This window comes from Melanostigma gelatinosum (assembly GCF_949748355.1).
Source record: "Melanostigma gelatinosum genome assembly, chromosome: 13".
NCBI lineage: Eukaryota > Metazoa > Chordata > Actinopteri > Perciformes > Zoarcidae > Melanostigma > Melanostigma gelatinosum.
In genome coordinates this window covers 12,381,197-12,401,540 of record NC_136646.1, presented here as the reverse complement: position 1 = coordinate 12,401,540, position 20,344 = coordinate 12,381,197, and the positions used below count along the sequence as shown (strand labels likewise).

The following is a 20,344-nucleotide window of genomic DNA, read 5'->3' as shown; positions in this document are numbered from 1 at the left end:
AACAGACATTGATTTTAATGAAAATCTCTCAGATTGCCATTTTGAAGGTACAATTAAGTCATCATTATCACCCATTATTACACAGCTTTGTTGAATAGCCTGATCGACTCTGATTGGTATGTTAAGGAACGATATGGTCTGTTATTAGCAGACCGCTGCTATGGACGCAGCTCTGATGTCCGTGCACAGCAAAAGACTATTTTTTTAGCAGCAATAAAATCAGTTTTAAATCATATATGTTGTGTCAAAATATTAATTTCTGTAGTATCTGTGTGAAAAGCAGGCTAATACACAGTGAGCGTGTTATTTCGCCTGACCTGCTCAGCCTGTCGTGGTTTATTTCACAATAATGAGCGGCCCGCTGTGCATTATCCATCATAACAAGACACTGAAGTCGTCACTGTGGGCTTTGCATTCCCTCCACATCCAAGCGAGGTGATTGAACTTCTACAGTTGGAGTATTGCTGCTCGTACCCTGAGATTCAAGACTGTCTGTCCTCTCTTGATACAGTGAAGCTCTAAAGTCTCTATCTGTCACCTGGCTCAGCAGCGAACATGCAAGGTCCTGCGTGTGGACGGGGCTGCATCCTACGGGGTCATGTTGCCTGGGGGCATTGGTAGAGCCCTGTTGGCTCTGGCTGTGTGCTATGCATGTTGAAGTGTGGACTGATGAAGGGGTGAGGGGGCAGAAGGCAGTGTGATACTGCGGCTGGCCAGAGCAAGTGACGGAGGAATGGATGGGTGTCTGGGAGTTGGTCTGATTATGTGTGGGAGCAGAGTTGATTTGAACACTCAGAGATGGATAGGCAGAATTTACTGGGGAACAGAGAGGGTGAGAGTTGCTCATTGTGGGAATACAGGCATTGTACGGCACATGTGGGGCGTGACAAACCACTGGGATGCTGCTGAAGGCAGAGCTGAGGCCCAGGAGGGATGCACCTCCCCGGGCATGCGAGTGGGTCATGTAGGGAGAGTTTGGAGTTGTTCTCGAGGTTCGGAAGGGGCCACACTGGCTCTGTAACCTATGGGCTGCGGCCCCTTCTCGCTCAGAGCAGCACAGGTGTAAACAGGATGACGCAGGGCTTGAAGAGTGCATCAAGGTGGGATTCCTGCCCTGGGTGGGCATCCCACTGCAGCCCCACACATTTCTGGCAGGATGGCTAATTGTTTCATGATAGAGGTGCAGACCCGTGGCGATATTTAAAGGGGCGTGGGGCTGCCAGTTGCTGGAAGATGTCACACTGGGACTGGGAACCATCTGTATGCCACAGGAGTACGAGGAGACTGGAGGGGTATGGAGCATGGCCATATGAGACTGGAGGAAATGCATTATGTCGTGGAGCTCTTTGGCCAGGTTGGATACTTCTTGGTTCAAGTTGCTCACCTGAGACAAAAAAAATAAATCAAAGTTGGCTGTCGAACATATCTGTCTATTAAGCATTTCATGTAACTCCTGAATGACAAAAAAAACGGTGAGGTAAATTATTAGCGCAGTTAAAACTTCTAACAGCGTATCTAACACTATTTTGTAAACCAACAATGATTGATACATTGATATCATTTTCATTTCCCATTTTCATATTAATGCGTTGGGTCTAATATGATACCATACCTCTTTGTTCAGTTTGCTGATGTTCTGTCTCACTTCCTCCGTCTCCAGAAGCAGGTTCGCAGTCACCTGGAACCGGTCTGAAAAGGGATGAAAAAACATAGCTATACAATACAGCCGATCTGAGATAACCCTATACGCACAATATAATATATGTCATATTATAACCCCAAATTAGTATCAAAAAATGGATATTGGGAGGCTGTTACATTTACTATAGTGTAACATGTATTTCGAACGATATTCATTCATGTTTCCAATGTGAACGTGATTCAGTCATGTAGGATTTGCATGAACTTCAAAAACGTAACATTTATTAGATCCATTCATGTTGCGATAAACTGAGACAATCGAGTATCTAGGCATGACCGCGAAAATCAGGACGAGGGCAGTCTTCTTCAGAAGCAGATTGTTGAGAAGAAGATACACCGTTGGCTTGCACATGGAAAAGGTAAGCAGAAATCTACCATCATCCGCCTAAATGCAAAATAATATGTGCATAAATGTCTTCAGCTCTTAGCTAATTAGCTAGTTGTTCTGTTGAGGCTATTTGTTATTTTCGACCAAACTTAAAACGCAAACAGTCCCCATGTGCACGGCTAGCTGTGCCGCGTTAGCGTTAGGTTGTCTCCTTTTTTGCAACCTGCCTCATAACTTGCCATTGTGAACGGTAAGCTATTGTTAATGACGAGGTAACGTGTTAGCGACATATTATAAGGTGTTCACAACTAGCTAACAAATGTTAATGACGTTGGCATACTTCCTGTAGAGTTAAATTAGCGTGCTAACGTTAGCCGTGCTAACGTTTCTTACTGCTTACGTTAGCCTGCTTACTGCTAACGTAAATCTCAGGGAAACAACCTTTCCCTGAGATTTGCACGGTTTTATCAGACTGTTCACACCAGTGATGCCCTGCAGGGTGATGTTGTGGACTTGTGTGCTGCAGACCTCTGCAGTGTGGGTTTGAGTAGATTCACTGTCCCTGTGTTAGCCGTTTCTTACTGCTGCCGAACGCAGCAGACGTAATACACGTGTGTCTTGTTTACTTTCTAAGCTAAGCTAAATACTAGCAGAATTTGGGTGAGGGTGGCTGAGTTTGATTTGCCGAATATGGATACAATTTGACCGGATTCAAATCAGAGCTTTCGCGCTACGTTGCACACTTTGGAGCCGAGATATCGCAACGTTTTTACGGACAGCGACACGCTCTCTCTCTCTACAACCAACCACAGCTAAAGTCATGGAGTAGCGTTACCTGAGGAAAGCGGGTACGATAGTAGTAATAAGCTAACGTTATGTGTGGACATCCATTGCTAAATAGTCTAGAGTCACCGTAGCCGTGCACTTTATCACTGTAAGTATTGTTTTACCATATGTTCCAGAAAGAGTTATTTTTGTACGACAGATGAATGCTCATTATCCATAACAGGGGAATTAGTTTGAAGAGAAGTCTGTATGATTTATTAGTGAATAAGGGCAGCTTGTTATGATGCAGAACATGCTGAATTCTGTGTTTTTACTACGAGGACGTTGCTACAGGCCCGATTGTATTTATTTTCCGATTGGTTATCTTTCCAATGATAGAAGAGATGTGTTAACTTGGGGGTAACATTTCTATTTGTTAATAATATTGAATTAATAAAAGATAATTGAAGTAAATGTATCTATATTTTTTTTTACATGATGAATCTTTACAAATATGCTGTGTTTTTACAAATAGCAGAAAGTCACAGTGAGAAAAATATATAATATTTGCTACTTTCCTTGACAATCATTTTTTCATCAAGATAACTTAACCTTCATTGATTGTTCTATCTGACTTTATTACAGCAACTTCTGACTGCAAACGTGTCCTGTGTCTGCTATCCCCCAGAGTGTCCTGGTCAACCTCACTGACTGCACCATCCCACCGCAAGAGTGTCCTGGTCAACCTCACTGACCTGCCAGGCATGAAACGGTGAATTTTTGTGACTGAACAAGCGATTCCAATGTTAAAAAGCTTATGTGTGATGGTCTAGCTAAATTATGTGGAGGTGTATGGAGTGTAGTGTATCTCTATCTGATAGATATGAGCTACTAAAACATATTAGACGACAGCACAGGCAGCGCTATCCATGCCCACACATAAACTGCCCATGTACTTTTAAGATGTGGAATGCTTTGCACATTCATTTAAGTATAATCCATCTTCAACAAAACTCCCAGGAGCTGCTAGAATTGTCAACATTCAGTTGTCATTTGTGCACTTGTATTGATCTTCCACAGAGAAGGATTCTTTTTTACACATTTGCACTCATTTGAAGAGTCAAGAAACTGTTACTTGTATGTTTGGGGGTTGCAGTGTTCAAACAAATGTATACGGAACATTTCACTCTCACAAGACCAGGAAACACAATCCACATACGTTAAAATATTTCAAGTAGTTACAACCAGTGAAGTTTCACAAGAATCCTGTGATAATCCTGAGGAAGATGAACATACTCAAGATAACCCTGCAGTTGAAGATGCGTGTATTGTGCATTTGCATGTCTTGAACGGACTGAACTGCAATATCAAATGTGTACCTAACAACAGTGACAACAAAATAGCCAAACTAATTTCTTTTTTGTGTAGGTGAATGCAGAATTCAAGAGAATCACAACAATCAATTTGCAGTCAAAGTTCTTCTCCCAGCTGGATCTTCACTCTGAAAACCTGATCCAGGTGTATGCCAAGAAATGTGGAGTTCAAGGGAGAAAGATCAAGAGCATCATGGTACCCATAACCCAGGTATGATAACAATGGAAAAGTTAAAGAGAGGCTATTCTACTCGTAGAGCTTTTGTATTTTTTTACTTCCCCGTTGCTCTTATTGGTTGTCTGCACCTGTTGATAACGCCCCTTGGCAATTTAAAATGAACTGAGAGGTTCCAGAATAATACGCATTTCTGAAATTAGGGTGGTGATGCCAAGCTGTGATCGGTAGCGAACATTCAAAAACCTTGGGAGATAAATAAGAAACTTTAGGAAAGGTGTAGTTGAAGTCATAGGCGCCAGCAGCTACTGGATCCCAAGGGTTCACATACTAATGCACACATGGATATTGCATGGTTAATCATTGTGATTAATAATCTGGTTGGTTGAGATGGTGTTCCTAATGTTATTTTAGTTTGCATATTTTCTCTTATCTGCATACTTAGACTGACAGCGTTGACGTCAGACGAGAATGCGTCCTCAAAGGTCTGTGTCTACCTGAACGAAGATCCAGAGAAGCTGGTGAGGGACAAGGTATGTTCATTTACCTTTATCTTTATTTGGGGATGATCACAGTTGGAATAGATGTGGTTTCCTCTTGGTTGCCATTAGCTTTAAAAACGTGAAACTTTTATTTACCTTAGTAATGCTAATGTAATGCAAATAAGTGAAAAATGATTGCCCTTGTTAATTGTTTTGTCACAGAATTTCGAAAGCAGTCAAACAGCCATGGCCGAGACCGTCTTTGGAATCCTTGTCATTCGAAAAGAAGGTGCAGAGCCCAGTGATGACCCTGAGCATGTTTGAGTCATTCTGGAGGGGGTGGAAGTGCTAGATGAGTTGGAAAAGGTACCTTTTGCGTTGTCAATGTTGCTTGCGCTTGTGTATGCTCTCAACCTGAGCTACCTTCCAGAGCTCAAGTACACATTCGAAGCTCTGCAGAAGATCATGATGGAACTAAATGGAAACAAACTATCCATAAAAGGACACACTCTCAAAACAAAGCTTTTCCATTAGTTTGAGACTGCCCACTGATGGCTAAAGCAGATAAGAAACTTCCGTGTTTCTGTGCTATATTCTGTAATCCTGTGAGTTCACCAGGACATTAAACGACAAGTGCAGTAAGTTAGTAATTGCAAATGTTTAAAAGGAATGTTTTTAATGTTTTAAGAAGAATGTTTGAAATCTTTTAAGAAGAATGTTAGAAAGGTTTTAAGAGGAATGTGTTTGTTTTTTTAAACCGCTTGTTTTTTTCAAATAGATGAAGTACCAAGATCCACTATGTTGGCACTTTCAAAAATAAGTGAAGCAGTGTACTTTATTATTTTGAATGTATGTATGTCATAGAAAGTTGAGAAAACTTGTAATTTTGATATGTATGTTTGCAAGCAACTGGTTGTTAAAACATTATTCAGTGCCTCCTTTGAGAAATACAATTGTATTGCAACATCTCCCATTTGTCTTGTTATGTTTCCAGCCGGCTGTATATTTTGTTAAAACTTAAGTTTCAGTTCTGGTTCACGGTAAACGTTTAAAAAATGTTAACACTCTAAAGTTATTTTTAGAATTACCGTAGCTAAATCATGGAAAGTATTTCAACACGATTAAACGTGGAGTTGTCAGGTCCTGACAACTAAACGTTTAATAAAAAAAAATGACGCTTTCAACGAACTTAATAAAATCATGGAAAGGATTTCCACACGATTAAAATGCTTTCTTTAAGCAAAAAGCAATTCTGTTGGTCCAATATAATTTACTTGGGCCGGATCAACGTAATTTATGCGGGTTAGTCCAACCTATTTTACTTGGGCCGGATTAAATTAATTAATTTGGGTTGGTCCAACTTAATTGACTGTTGTATTTTTTACTAATGTAGAATTAGTCAAACCCACCCTATTAAATTGAGTTGGACACAACCCAAGTAAATGCGTTGAACCAACCCTCATAAATTAAGTTGATCCTACTCAAGTACTTTAAGTTGGATCAACATAATTGTTTTATGCTTAAAGAAAGCATTTTAATCATGTGGAAATCCTTTCCATGATTTTATTAAGTTCGTTGAAAGCGTCGTTTTTTTGAGTGTAGTTACTGCTTGAATATAGACCAAAAAATGAGTCACAAAGTGTAAAACTCTGACATTTCTCCTCATGTATTCGATCATACATCATTTAGAGTTAAGGATTTGTTCCTGTTGTGTTTTTAATTCATATTTCTGCTGCCCCAATCCCATATATTTCATGTTTCATCCACCGTGCAGCCCGAGAGATTTTACCTGTTACATTAGACTTTGTCTCGCTCTGCTCTACATTAAATTGAAACGCGTGACCATTGTCCTCAATTCCATCCACGACCCTAGCAGAGACACAAATCAGGGTTACGTCATTTTAAATATTTGCAAACGGATTATTGAATCATGTTTGGGTAAAGCAGGACGAAGTGGTTACCTGGGGCTAAGGTCCAATGGACTAACACACGACAAGGATGGCATGAGCAGATTGGCAGGCCGATGGTTGAAGTCTGGGTCACTGATAACACTGGGCAAAGAAGAAAGTGAGAGCTCCTGATTGGCGAATGGCTGAGGAGTGGGGCTGTGGCCTCTGCCGCCCTGAACGGGTGACCGACAGATGCGGAGTGCGTTGATGTGGCGGAGCTCCTCTCCCAGCAGGGTGCTGAGGCAGGGCTGATGAACAGGGCTGCCTAATCCTTGTAACAGAGGCACTCTCCTCTGCTGGGAGTGTCTCATGTCTTCTCCACGTTCGGAATCTTCATCTGCATCAACAATATAGGGTAGTTTATGGTCCATAGAAGTACGGCCCTGAGGAGACGACGGATGGAAAGTTAGACGTTCTCTCTGATTTGTGGTAATGGATTGAAGCTGCAAGATCTAAAATATTTTGTTTGTTTGTTTGCTTTAACGATATACCCATCATATCAGATTAGGGATTACACATGAGTAGCATTCCATTTGATGTAAGGAATCCCACCATGAGGCCAATTTAATTTCTGGTGTCAATTATGGTAAACTAACACATATTTGCATGTTCAGAGAGTGCAACAATCTAAATGTAAAAGCAGAGCCTTTTCCGCTGCAACAGACTAGAAACCCAAAATATAAAAGAAACAGCTACAGCCTTGCATTGTCAGTGACGTTTAGATATTGTATAGATCATTTCTATTTTTTGTCAGCGTGCAAGGTTAAGTTTCTGTTTTTGTGCACACGCAACCTTGAATCGACAAATGTAGCAAAGTCTTCTTTGCCTCTTATTAATTTTAAAGTGTTGTCTTATTGATTCTTACAGTGCCATGCAGGCATATTTTAGGCTCTTGCAGAATCCTTTAGTTAATTTGTACACTTAATTTTAGCTTCAATTTTAATCTCTTGATTACCTAATTGGTCTCATCTATTGGTTTCCATCACTGTACTGAGCAGCATCCTTTTTAACACATTTACCACAACAGTTCAACGTTTTCAGTGAAGCACATTCATGCCGTAGGATGTAAACACAGATTGTGTATCTGTAACTGATTGCCAGATGCATCAAGCAGATGACGGCTGAAGTAATTACCTCAGTGAGGCACACGTACCTGAGGCAGCCTGGAAGACCATGGACATTTTGATACTCCCTAGAGATATTCAAGTCAAAATTAACAAGGCATTACACACACATTCTGTATTTGGTGGCAAAGTATAGATGCTGTTGTTAATGAGCAGGAGCAAAGACATGAAACACTGTGTTTTCCACTCTTTAAATGTGAGAACAAATGCCTTACGTCAGATTCACTGCCCTCTCTCAGGTTGTAGGTGAGGTTGTGATGGATGTCGGAGCTGAACCGGCTGCCGTACTCGGGGTACAGCCCAAGGACCTCCCTCAAAGCCTTAACACTGATGTACTGCAAGTCACAGTAGGTCAGCGCCTTCACATCTGCATTGGTCTTGATCACCTGGTCGTGTTCCGGGAGATCAGCCCCAATAAGGTCACCTTTGCCTGTAGGGATCGTCAATTGAAACAATCTGAAAGGTGCAGAATGAGTAAGAGAGGAAATGTTTCACACTGACCCAGGATGGCCAGGACCATGCCATCTTTCAGAACCTCCAGGGAGCCAGAGCAGACAAAATAGTCGGCTTGTAGTGCATCTCCGTGGCGTATGAGGTATTCCCCGGGTGCACAGAAAGAGGTCTTGATGTGCAGGGAGAGGGAGCGCAGACACCCTCTGCCGGCTCGCTCGAACACAGGCAGCTGCAGGATGTCTTTGTTCAGGTGCATGGCGATGTCAGCTCGCAGTTCATCTGGGAAGTCATGCAGCAGCTAAGAGACAGGACAAGGACGTGTTTAACCACCACTGGAATGCATGTACTACATTTCTTCAGGACTTACAAAATACCCCCCCCCCCCACCTTTACTCAAACACTGAATCAAATGACCTCATTAAATGTGTCACTAATTGACTCAAGCACTAAGTTCTCGTCTACACTGGCCGCTATAGCGAAAGCAGCACGTCAGCACGATAACATCCACCGCCGAGGCATGACGACGGTAAAGGGCCCAATCAAATTCAGAGAGGGGGGGATTGACTTTGTGTTGGTTGGATGGGGCAATAGCTGAGTTGTGATGGTGCTTGGGGGAGTGGGGTAGGGCCGTACCTCTGGGGCCCCATGGAACTTTAACGTGGCCTTGACGACAGCAGCAGCTAGGGTCCTTATCACTGGATCTGTTCAAGTATTCTGCCAGGCGTGTTTAGACACCACTTATAGCCTATTGCACTATATTTGTCGTTACCTGTTTGAATTGGAAAATATATACTTTAAGCTTAAAACAACTGAAAACATGAATGGAAGACATATGTTGTAGACAGGGGGCAGGAACGAACACCCATCTCTGCAGCTTTCAGCTCATAGTTTTCGTCGTTTCAGTCCACATATTAACCGTATGATTGAATCTCGAGGCCAGCTGAGGTTGCTCTTTGCATCAAGCAAGCTGAACACACATATATTAGGGTCAAGAGGTTGTCGGGACCAAACCAGATACTGTAAAAGGCATGTGACTACAGTGGGATACTCATGTTGCTCTAGTTCAGGAGTCTCTCTCTCTGCCTCTGTGGTCAAAAATCACTTGGTCCAGCTCCAAATGGACTTTCCTAAAACACTTCTATTTTGAATTTAACATATTCACCTTGAGGTACTTGAAACTGGATACATGAGGATTTGAATGTTTCTACTAAATGCTGGAGCAAAAAAAAAGAAAAAAGGCACAGATTGTGGTTAATAAGGTTGATGCACTCACACGACGTGCCAAGCAAACAGCCACAAAGTGTTAAAGCCAGCATGTTCTCAGAAATCAGTGGCTCTGTCTGTTACCTTCAACAGTGAATTAATTATGTACAGATGGTGGCTGTGAGGGTGTTAATTAGTATTATCTCTATTTCAACTCCTACTCCTATAATTACAGGGAACTTCTCCTCGATCGGTTCTGGCATCGTTACTGGAGTTCTATTTGCAACAAAGCGTCCTCCACTGAAAGGAAGTGGAATGAGACACCAGAGAATTTGAGGTGACCCACAATTTAAGGATGACGTTTCCCGAATCTAGAATCTAGTACCCGCAGAAAATGTAATTTTTCTTCATGGAAAAGACATTTCTGCAGCTCACATAATGTTCAATTTACTCACTTTAAAGCTACTACGAGGAACTCTTATTTTGTGTTGGTTTTGGCGGTCCCTGTGGACAAAGGCAGTAGTGGAGGTAGCGACAAGGAAGACGGATCTCGGTCTGTCTGAACTGAGGGAATAGCTGGTGAACTTGCATGATTTCGACTGATTACGCCCGAATCCAACCCGGTGGCACCTAAAAGTGACATTAAAGAAAAAGCCAATCCTCCCACTGATGGTATAGGTTTACTCATGTAGATCATATCATACGGATGCATCAGTATAGTATGAGACTGTCTCATAAAAGTTCTTCACAGTAACTTTAACAGAAATAAATCCTATGAGGGGCTTAAATGTTTGAAGAGATCACAGGCAAATGGTGTCTTCCTTGTGATTCTTCACCCACCTCATTGGCGTTGATGCCATTGTTAACAGACCAAGTGGCCTGAAAGTACTCCAACATCCTCTGCTTCAGCAGCTGAGGGAGCCGATGCACACGGATGAAGTCCTTGAGATCCTTCATTCGGGTGTGGTAGAGAGAGCGCCGCGAGTACATGCGCTGGATGATGGCCGTCACGTTGCCAAAGACCACTGCGTGCATCAGGGCTGGAGGTGGGAGAGGGACGCAACATGATGATATTCTCACGGCATTTATTTTTAATTCCAGGGAATTTTTGCTGTGATCACAAGAAAACTCACCGCCCATGAGCATAATGCAGATGGAGAAGATTTTCTCGGCATCTGTATTGGCACACACGTTGCCAAAACCGACACTGGTGAGGCTACTGAGGGTGAAGTAGAGAGAGGCGATGTAGGCGCTAGGGATGGAGGGGCCACCCATGGTGCGGTTGATGTATGGGGTCTCCAGACGCTTTCCCAGCTCTTGAAGCCAGCCTGGTGGAAGCGGTCAGAAGATGGTTGTGTAAGATTAACGGAGGCGACTTATCTGCTTCGATGGATGACCCCTTTCTCCTTTGGTAGGTAATAAAATGGGTGATATAATAAAATGACATCACGTATTACTGGTGATATAATGGAATTAGTCTGTGACCTAAACTTCCTCCATGCTGAGAGGAGACGAGCTAGAGGTTGAAATGATGCTTAGGCCTTTCGGGCATTCAAGCATGACTAGAGATGTGCAGTCCTGGACCTTTGGTCTCAGCAAAGCTTATAGTGAGCAAGGAAGACCATTATATTCTTGATTCAGTGGTGTTGGAGCTGTCAAACACACACAATGTGCTCACCTATTTCCCAGATAACAGGGTTACTGCTCTCTATCTCCTTGCGTCCGATGATGTACCAGACACAAGCCATCCAGTGAGCCAGGAGAGCAAACACAGACATGAGCAGGGTCAGGACCACAGCGCTGTACTGGGAATAGCGATCCAGCTTCTGTAACAGGCGCAGCAGACGCAGCAGACGAACCGTCTTCAACAGGTGCACCAGCGAGGTCTGAGTGAAGGGAAAGAGAGAGAGAGAGAGAGAGAGAGAGAGAGAGATAGAGAGAGAGAGCAACACATGCAAGCTGGATCATTTTGGATTGCATATTTGTAAGTATAACCTGTGACCCATCCTCTTTTCACTTCTAATCTGTATTCAGTGTTTTCAGATTTTCCCTTTTGTCAAGCACTTCTCTGAATTTAATGTTACAGTGAGCAGGGAAGTTGTTATCTAGGGTACATCTCAACAAAACCAAGGCTGTAATTAGAGGCAAAGCAAGTTAGACATTAGACAGAAAGGCAATAAGAAAAGATATGGAAGAAACACAAAGATGACGTAAATAGGCACACGTCAACAGAATGTTATAAAGATTTAAACTAAATAAAATAGAAGATTAAAAATACAACAAGAAAAAAAAGTTTTACTTCATAAAATGCGGTGGCAAACAGAAGAGTGTAAAGTGTGACAGAGAGATGTCTTTGTGAGTCAGCTGAGGCCTGCAGCAAAGTAAGACGAATGCATGAGAAGCACTCGTGTTTTTCTGCAGGATACAACGGAGGCGAGCAGACAAACGACAATGCTCAGTGAGGTGGTTGAGTGGAGACGGAAAATCATCTCCCGTCCAATGCTCCGAGGGAACAACACTACTGAAACATCGGTGGCCATGGCCCTGAATAAAGTATAACACCTCGGGGCATACTGTACTTCGAGATATGAAATCTCACCACAGTGATGTTGAAAGCATAGAGAAGATCAAAGGGCAGCGCTGCGATCAGATCCACAAAGAACCAAGTGGTGCAGTAATGGAGGTAGATGGAGCGGGCGTCGTACACCACCTGACCCGACTGACTCACGTAGGTGGTGCGGAAATTCAGGATGATATCTGGCAAGGAAGAAATAAGCCATTAAAAGAACGTTTTGTGATTGCATTATACATTTAGGGTTGAGTTCATGAGGTCACTTAGACTATAGCTAAGGTACAAACAAAAACAATTCAAGTTGATTAATTAATAATAAATACTTAAATTATAAAAAAAGAAATCATGATAAGAAAACACAATAGCAGGATGAAATGGACATTAGCAGTATTTCCTAGCACACATATGATGTCACACATCCCTGGCAATTTATTTAGCTTTTCACTACACTGAAAAGACAATCTCCTCTTTCGTCCACTGCAAAACGATTGTATAGAGAGTGTATAGAGATTGTATAGTGTATAGAGATTGTATAGAGAGTGTATAGAGATTGTATAGAGAGTGTATAGAGATTGTATAGAGAGTGTATAGAGAGTGTATAGAGAGTGTATAGAGATTGTATAGAGAGTGTATAGAGATCGCATAGAGATCGCATGGAGATCGCATGGAGATCGCGTGGAGATCGTGTGGAGATCGCACAGAGATCGTACAGAGATCGTAGAGAGATTGTATAGAGAGATTGTATAGAGAGTACAGAATTACTTTCACTAAAAGCAAAGATAAAACAACAGCACGTGATACCAGGTGAGCTAATTTAGTCTCCAAACTTGTTGAGAGATTAGAAGTCACAGGGCCTCACAACAGATGTGCCATCACACTTCGTTCGGAGGAAAAGTGGAACGAAGTGACAGAAATCTAATTGTGATTCGTAACCTGGGGCAACAGAGACGGGAACCGTAGTTGTATACGTGTTAGCCATCACCAGGGAAACCACTGCAGCGGCACTGATAAATATAGTTTTTCTGAATTCAAACTGAACATTGTTGTCTCTGCACGATCCTGCTCGGGATGCCTCGAAGGAAAGGTCGGCTGGTGTGCAGCATGCAATCAGTGCAGGAGATGTTATTTAACATTGAACTGGTCCGAGCTGCTAATTATAGACTAAATATAGACTTTGCCTCGTACCTGGAGAAAGACTTGACCGACATGACTGGAAACAAACGATAACAAAAACGTTTTAATCAAATAAATATACATCGTACCGAGTATGAAGAGCATCTCCACCACTATGTCACTGCCGATGGTGCTTCGGCTGACAAGTGAGCGATAGTCGCCGCCCTGATCGTGACTGACAAAGCAGATGTCATAAGGCACGGCGACGGCAACGTAGAAGGTCGCCAGTAGAATCAACCAGTCCCACACGGCCTTGGAGATGCTGTAGTGCAGCAGGATGAAACGCGACTTCTTCACCGCCGCCACCTTGTACTCGGGTAGAGACGGTTTCTGAAACACACTCTGAGAGACAGGTGGCATATAAATCACAGAGAAAAATCCTCACAAGAAATTGAACTCTGGGAAAAATGGAAATGTATCACATGTATGACATATGACATTGATACTGTATTCATATTGTGTGTTTGATGATCTTAATGATCCAGGGGTTTGCGCTCACATCGGTCAGTTTTCTCTTGCCCCTCTTGGTGAACTGGTTGGTAAGGTGGTGCAGAATAGTCCTCCCCCTCTCTCGAGCTTGGGAAAAGTGCGAACGGTTGGTTTTCCTGCTCTGGTGAGCAGCCTCTGACGTACCTGTGAGCAAAATTAAGACAGTGACAGCATTAATGTAAATGCCATGTTCAATTCAGCTTTGAATTGTATGAAATGAAGGTGACAGGCATTTTGAAGGTGAAATAAAAAATGGAGAGGAGAGTTAAAAGCTCGGAGCCAGGCCTCACCGTCTGCTTGGCTGAAGAGATGGCTTTTCCCATATGATTCACTGACGTCTTTGAAGGACAAGAGGAAGAGCACCACCTCTCCTTTCTCATTTTTAATTGGCACAATATCAAGGAGGCACCAAAATGTATTTCCTGAGGATATTTAAAAAAGGTTATTAAACTGAGATTAAAACCTAGAATACCGCACGACCGCTCTTCTCCATAACATTATGACTTCAATTTATATTAACACTGGAATAACAATGTTTGTTTTTTAACTTATCGCTAACCTCACCTCAGCTTCCTTTAAACTAATTTGTTTTCACAAGAAAGGCCAGGAAAATGGGTTAATTTCAGGACGTCATCACCAATGTACGAATACGTTTTAGGTCAGGTTTATAAACAATATTAAAACGTGTGTGTTTCAGAGTGCATGGCCATCTCAGCTTCTCAACATGTGCATAATACGATCCTCACCATTTTTCCTGCAGAAGCAGACTTCTCCCTGGTACTCCTGCTGGCCCTCCAGAGCCTTGTGTACCTGTTGGACGACACTCTCATTGGTCTCGGCTCCATGGAGGAAGCCGCACGTACAAGTTTTCTGCATCACTTCAGTCCGTACAAAGCCGGTCAGCTCACAAAACCCGTCAGAGCAGTACACGATGGGGTAGCCGTGACGCCCCTGAGCATTTCCCAGCAGGAAGTTACTATCTGCAAAGGAAATAAGAGGTAAAAAGCTGTGCTTTTCTAAATGCACAGCGGTGACACACAAAGCTGCAGCTCTGTAAGAAAGCGCTCTGAAGGAGTAACAATCAGACATGGCGACCATGTTCTTTTCCCGCTCCTCACTTCCTCTACATACTTCTCTCCAGATTTGTTTTATTTGTTGTTGCACCAGCAAAAAAACAACTTTTTTATTCTGAGTCATCCTGTCTGCCTTCAGCTCAGAGCCCTGATATAGTCTCGTGTTTTTCAGAGAGGGCTTTGAAGTAAGCTAGTGGTGTGTATTCAGTCTGTATATGCAGGGCTCCAGCTGGATCCATGGGAGGCTAGTGCCTCAGTGAGGCTTTGGCCCTTAGCATGTTTTCATCCAGCCACCAGTTATGCAATGTATTTTACTTACACACACACACACACACACACACACACACACACACACACACACACACACACACACACACACACACACACACACACACAGTCTTTTTGAAAGATCTATCCATCCCTTCTATGGCGCTTATCTGGGGCCTTGTCGCGGTGGCAGCTGGTGAAGCGAGGTATAGTCTATATACCTGTATAGGCTATACAGATGCCCCTCAACTTTTTCCAGCCACTGAAAGCCGGATGAGATGTGTTAGCTAATCTCTGCAGCGTGTCCCCCCCCCCCCCCCCCCCCCCCAGGGGTCTTGGGGTCTTATGCTAGTTGGACGTGCCCCCGAAAACTTCCCAAATGAAGGCGCCCATTGCAGCATCATGATCAGATGCCTGAAACACCTCAACTGGCTCCTTTTACCGCAAGACCACGAGAGCAGCGCGAGCAAACACAAGCCTGAGATACTTGAACTCCTTCACGTGGGGAAGCATTTCACTCCCAAACTGTTTTACTGAGTGGGTTCAACTTCACGATCACTTTGGAGGATGCAGTTTGTGCTGCTGTTGGACTGTATTGGTTGTTTTAATCATTTTGTCCATTTATATCAGTGAGTGTCGGCTAAATAATAGGAACGCTACGTTATAATGCAACACTGTCCAACAGCACCAGACATTACATCCTCCAAAATGGCCATACAAGTTGAATCAACGCCTCTCTAAAACCATTAAAACACAAACTGAACATTGGAAACTTCAGCTGTGATTTAGTGCAGGACTGTTTCAGCTATGTGGACTTAATAAATGTGCAGTTGCCAGGCAACCAGCCAAGACTCCAGGAAGTTTTGTACAGATCATTTTTTTGTACAGATGAAAGAAGCAATGTAAAAAGTATTAATGTGCCTCTTATTGTGGCGAATTAAAAAGAATCACACACACACAGGTCGTGTTCTTCTTTCTAACTCTGCTGAGAAGCAAATGTTTTAATATTCAGGTTTTACATAACAGTACGTGACAAGAGAGAGAATACTTCTGTCTAAAAGATGCTTTTATGCCTGAGAAATAATGGTTGAGAAGACGGGCAGTCTATGGTTCAGAGAGATACTGGAAAATGAAAGCCTCGTCTGAAAGAAAATATTGTGTTCATGTACTTTAAGAACTATCAATGTGCACAAACACTGAATTGATTTGCAGGTTTTCTGTCCATGGACACCATACAAAAGATAGCTTTTTGGGGAACGTTGTATGAGTAATCTCCTGTTTAAAAAAAAGAATTTAGAGTTTGGGAATAAAGTAGCCTCGCTACATTTAAATCCACTCTTTAGAAACTGCAGAATGATTTGTAGGAGTAAATGATATGGGGGTTATGCAGAAAAAAACAAAAGCTAAATCTCGCAGTCATTCATTGACTAATGCACGTCTGCTTCCACTCGTCTGCACCTCGAATATCCCTTCAGTATTTAGACAGATGGGCCGAGTCCACTGAATGGTGTCTTCTTTCATTTATTTGTTCAGTCGCTCTCTGAATGCAAGCTGACTCGAATCCAAACACAATGCTGCAAAACACTTCAATTATGGTATAGCTGCAAAGACAACACTGAACACCTGTAGGCCCCCACAGCCGGTTTAAACGAGAGTGATGCTCCGTGTTCTTTCTAGGAGACTAAACAAACACAGATAACACCACGTAGCTGTAGATTCACCTCATCAATTTTATACTATTTTTTAGAACCAAAAATAATTAAGGTGTTAAGCGTTCGTTCCAGGGGAAGAGAGATTTGGTGATGCGTGGATATTCTGATAAGCTGTTTATCTCACAAGAAACAAAGAAGGAAATTAAGATCTTTTCCACTCTCACGTTGCCATAGCAACTTGTTTTCGAGAAAAATAAAACATATGGCAATGCTGAAATTTGCATCTACGGGGTTACAGAGATACCGTGCCCTCCCAAACACAGATGGAGCCAAGAAAGGATCTGAAGCTTTAGCCTCGTTTCTGATTCACACTCGACACATTTAATGTGTGATTGCTGAAGTGCTTATACAACATGAACGAGTGAGGATTTACTAAGATATCAAATTAATATAAAACCGAAGCCTTTTCAGCTGATTTCTTTCAATTGCCTCATTATCAATAGATTGTTGCCTCGACTGTAATCTTGTGTCTTGGTCGGATCCCTTACCAGCCAATTGTCAAGTCCTGTCTCTCCCACTTTTCCTCTTGTTCCTCCTCAACCCGTTTCTATGGCTGCTACTGACTGGAAAAAACGATTGTTCATCTGTGAAACTTACTCACTGATGTCTTTCTTGTCAGTAAATGTTTAAGCTCAGACAATCAGTGCATATTGTAAATCCTTATAATACAAATTTTTTTTTTAATGTCATTGCCACGTCTCTAATTGCACTTGGCATTCATCTAATACATTTGCTTCTTCACAGTTGAAGTGCAGTCACTCAAACTCAATGACTCTTAGTGCTAATTATACAGGACGGCACTTATGGGGAGGAGAAAGATGTCATCTCAACACCTACTGCAGGGCAATTAGCAGAAGAGGCTGTCGACAAGGAGGGATACAAAAAAGAGAAAAGCTACAGCTTCATGGCTGGTGCTGTACTCTTACATCACTGAAACAATTTAAGATCCAGATGGATGATACTCTGAAGAAAACGTGAAGAAACATCACGAGTGTCACTCTAAACCATCAATTGAAATTGCTGACATATTTGGAGGTGAATTAACTCAACCAATGATTTAAGTATTTCAGTTGACTGAGAAAGTCCGATGGTATTCAATTTGGCTCTTGGCGGTGGCATAATTCCTTTTAATTCATTTCCCTGCAAATACCAGCGCCATGTGAACGCCTCCTCCATTCCCCTGAACCCAGCCTCAATTCACACTGCGAATATTTGTGTTATTTCTTCTGCAGAGAGTTGAAATAATTGTCCCCTTGTCTCCAAAGAGATGCCACCATGCAGAAAGGCTTTTATTTTAACCGAGACAGATTCAAGGCAGTTTTTTCGGATGAAATAGTGCGCTGCTCTGAAGCCATCTTTTGTCTTCAGTTGGCCCTTTCACCTCCCACTCAACTTGGTCAATCCGCCCCCGTCTGCACATCTGATACAGAGGTATTGTGGCAGCTAGCATTGAGAAAATGTCTGCAGCGCTATCGCACATGTACGCAAGTGTGTGTGTGTGTGTGTGTGTTATACAGAAAGCAAGGGCGTGACAATGTGAAGAAGGGATGGAAGATTTTATGAGTGTGTGACAGCAACAGTGTCATCACACTGAAGTTGTAATGTTGTAAAGGACATGAACAGTCTGACCCCCTACACAGTCGGTCACACCTTTCATCGTGTTCTGGAAAGAGCTGAGAAGTGCCTGCTGATGACTAGCAGAGTTGGACTGGGAGGGCAGGACAGGAACACACACAAAACCACAAAACACGGGTCGGAATGAATCAACAGTGGGTGCACATCATTACTGTCGAGGTGTGAAATGAAACAACTGTGTAATTGTTAAGCTCTGCACTGAAAGAGCGATGCGGAGTAAAACACTGTATAAAACAAGGAGCTTGGTTTTTCCAATTCGGAAACTAAGATTGCTGTCTGAGTGGCAACACAAGAGCAGAAGCGGTTTGCAGGTGTGTTAGGTGCATTTACATTTGTGGAGGTCTTGGAAACTCCCATCATGTTAAGCTTTTGATGCATAATCTTGAATATTTTCAAGGTTTTCACCTCATTTCCATTTACCTTCCATTTAGCTGTGCCTCTCCTGCTTCCCTTACACCATGCACCCTACGCATGGCACAAACACACTCAAAGGGTGTGCAAATTAAAAAAAACAAGATCAAGAGACACCAACGTATCTTGCCTCGAACACAGAGCCTCACACGTTTTAAAGTTTAATGTTGAAGAATAATATTCAAGGAACATGTTAAACCGTCTGAAAACATGCAGACATTAGTAGGATATTATTTGTTTGGTAGATTCATATGACAAGCATTTAATAATCCCGCTGAAGGATTCATTGAACATTTCTTTGTGTGTTTTAAAGAACAATCCTCAGTTAAAAAAAGCATGAATCATGAAACATCCTAACAAGCAGCTCTGCGGCTCAACAAGTGTCTCTTCAGCTCCAATACATCATTCTATGGCACTTGCCCGTCTCCATTTCCAGCCCTGGTTTACTGTCACCACTTACAGTCTCATGATTGGATCTCACATACCGCCAGACGCATTTGTCGACAGCGGCTTTTTTGTCAGTGCCAGTCCCGAATCCTAAACTAGGTTACAAAAACGCAAAAGGCCAAAGTCCTAAAAGCTTAACTGGTCGAGTTGGAGCGTCAAAAACTGGGAGAAATCTATTTGCTGACATCACAATTTTAACTTGTGTGTGTTCACGTGTGTCTCTGGAGGAAAGAAAGTTTGACACACATTGACTGCAGTACTGATGTGAATAGTGGTGATACAGAACCAGCGCAGCTTGTCCAAAGATGTACACAAAGGATGCACTGAATGTCTCGTTTGTCCCACAAATTACATTTAAAATGCAAGCTTAAAACATGCCCATTGGTACATGCACTGTAATTTGGTTCCCTTGACAAGTCATTAACATTAACATTAGGTTTTTGCAGGGACAAACTGGAGAGTATTAGTGAGATATCTTCTACAAAGTATACTTACGAGTGCCATCAAAGTGGTTTGCAATGGTTTCCAAGAAGGTGTTTTGTGGAGCAAGGAGGCCCTTCATCACAGGCATCTTGTACGAGATCAGGGGAAGGCTGCGGACTCTCAGACAGCGGTTTCCAGAAGCTCGTCAACATTCCCCGAGGACGACCTGAAAGGAAACCACGGAGAGCCTCTCCTCGGGCTCGCTTCTGACTCTTCCACAATGTTCTGATGTAAGATGTTTCTATTCTGCGTTGTCAAGATGAAACTACGGACTTCTGCGGAAAAAAAGAGCGGTTCTCTCAAGCTTCTCTCTCGGTCTTGATTCAGGGAGCCTTTCAGGTTTCAGTGTGTGCAACGCTCTGCTTTCAGCACCACTCCAATATCACGGCAAAGCCTCAGCTTCCCTTGAGTCGGTCTAACTCCACTCACCATGGTTCCTGCCATCGCCGAGTCCCCTATCTCTCTCTCTCTCGCTTTCTCTCTCTCCCCCGCCCGCTGTCTCTCATACAAAAGCCTGAACCATCCCTCT

The 20,344-nt window shown here is 42.7% G+C and overlaps 1 protein-coding gene and 1 long non-coding RNA gene across 2 annotated transcripts; one reads left to right on the top strand and one right to left on the bottom strand.

Moving 5' to 3' along the window:
* Positions 1-397: 397 nt before the first annotated feature.
* Positions 398-19,903, bottom strand: kcnh4a (potassium voltage-gated channel, subfamily H (eag-related), member 4a; the record flags this gene model as incomplete). The annotated part of the gene is made up of 16 exons (XM_079282040.1): positions 398-1,384; positions 1,613-1,689; positions 6,614-6,693; positions 6,786-7,156; positions 7,927-7,965; positions 8,113-8,327; positions 8,399-8,648; positions 10,394-10,593; positions 10,687-10,881; positions 11,232-11,439; positions 12,153-12,310; positions 13,388-13,640; positions 13,798-13,931; positions 14,078-14,209; positions 14,534-14,767; positions 19,828-19,903. 16 exons carry the CDS (start codon positions 19,901-19,903, stop codon positions 398-400), a joined length of 3,609 nt encoding a protein of 1,202 aa, XP_079138166.1.
* LOC306787042 lies at positions 4,337-5,074 on the top strand. The gene is made up of 3 exons (XR_013772520.1): positions 4,337-4,378; positions 4,788-4,875; positions 5,047-5,074. It is a non-coding gene; the product is annotated as an uncharacterized lncRNA (long non-coding RNA).
* Positions 19,904-20,344: the final 441 nt, after the last annotated feature.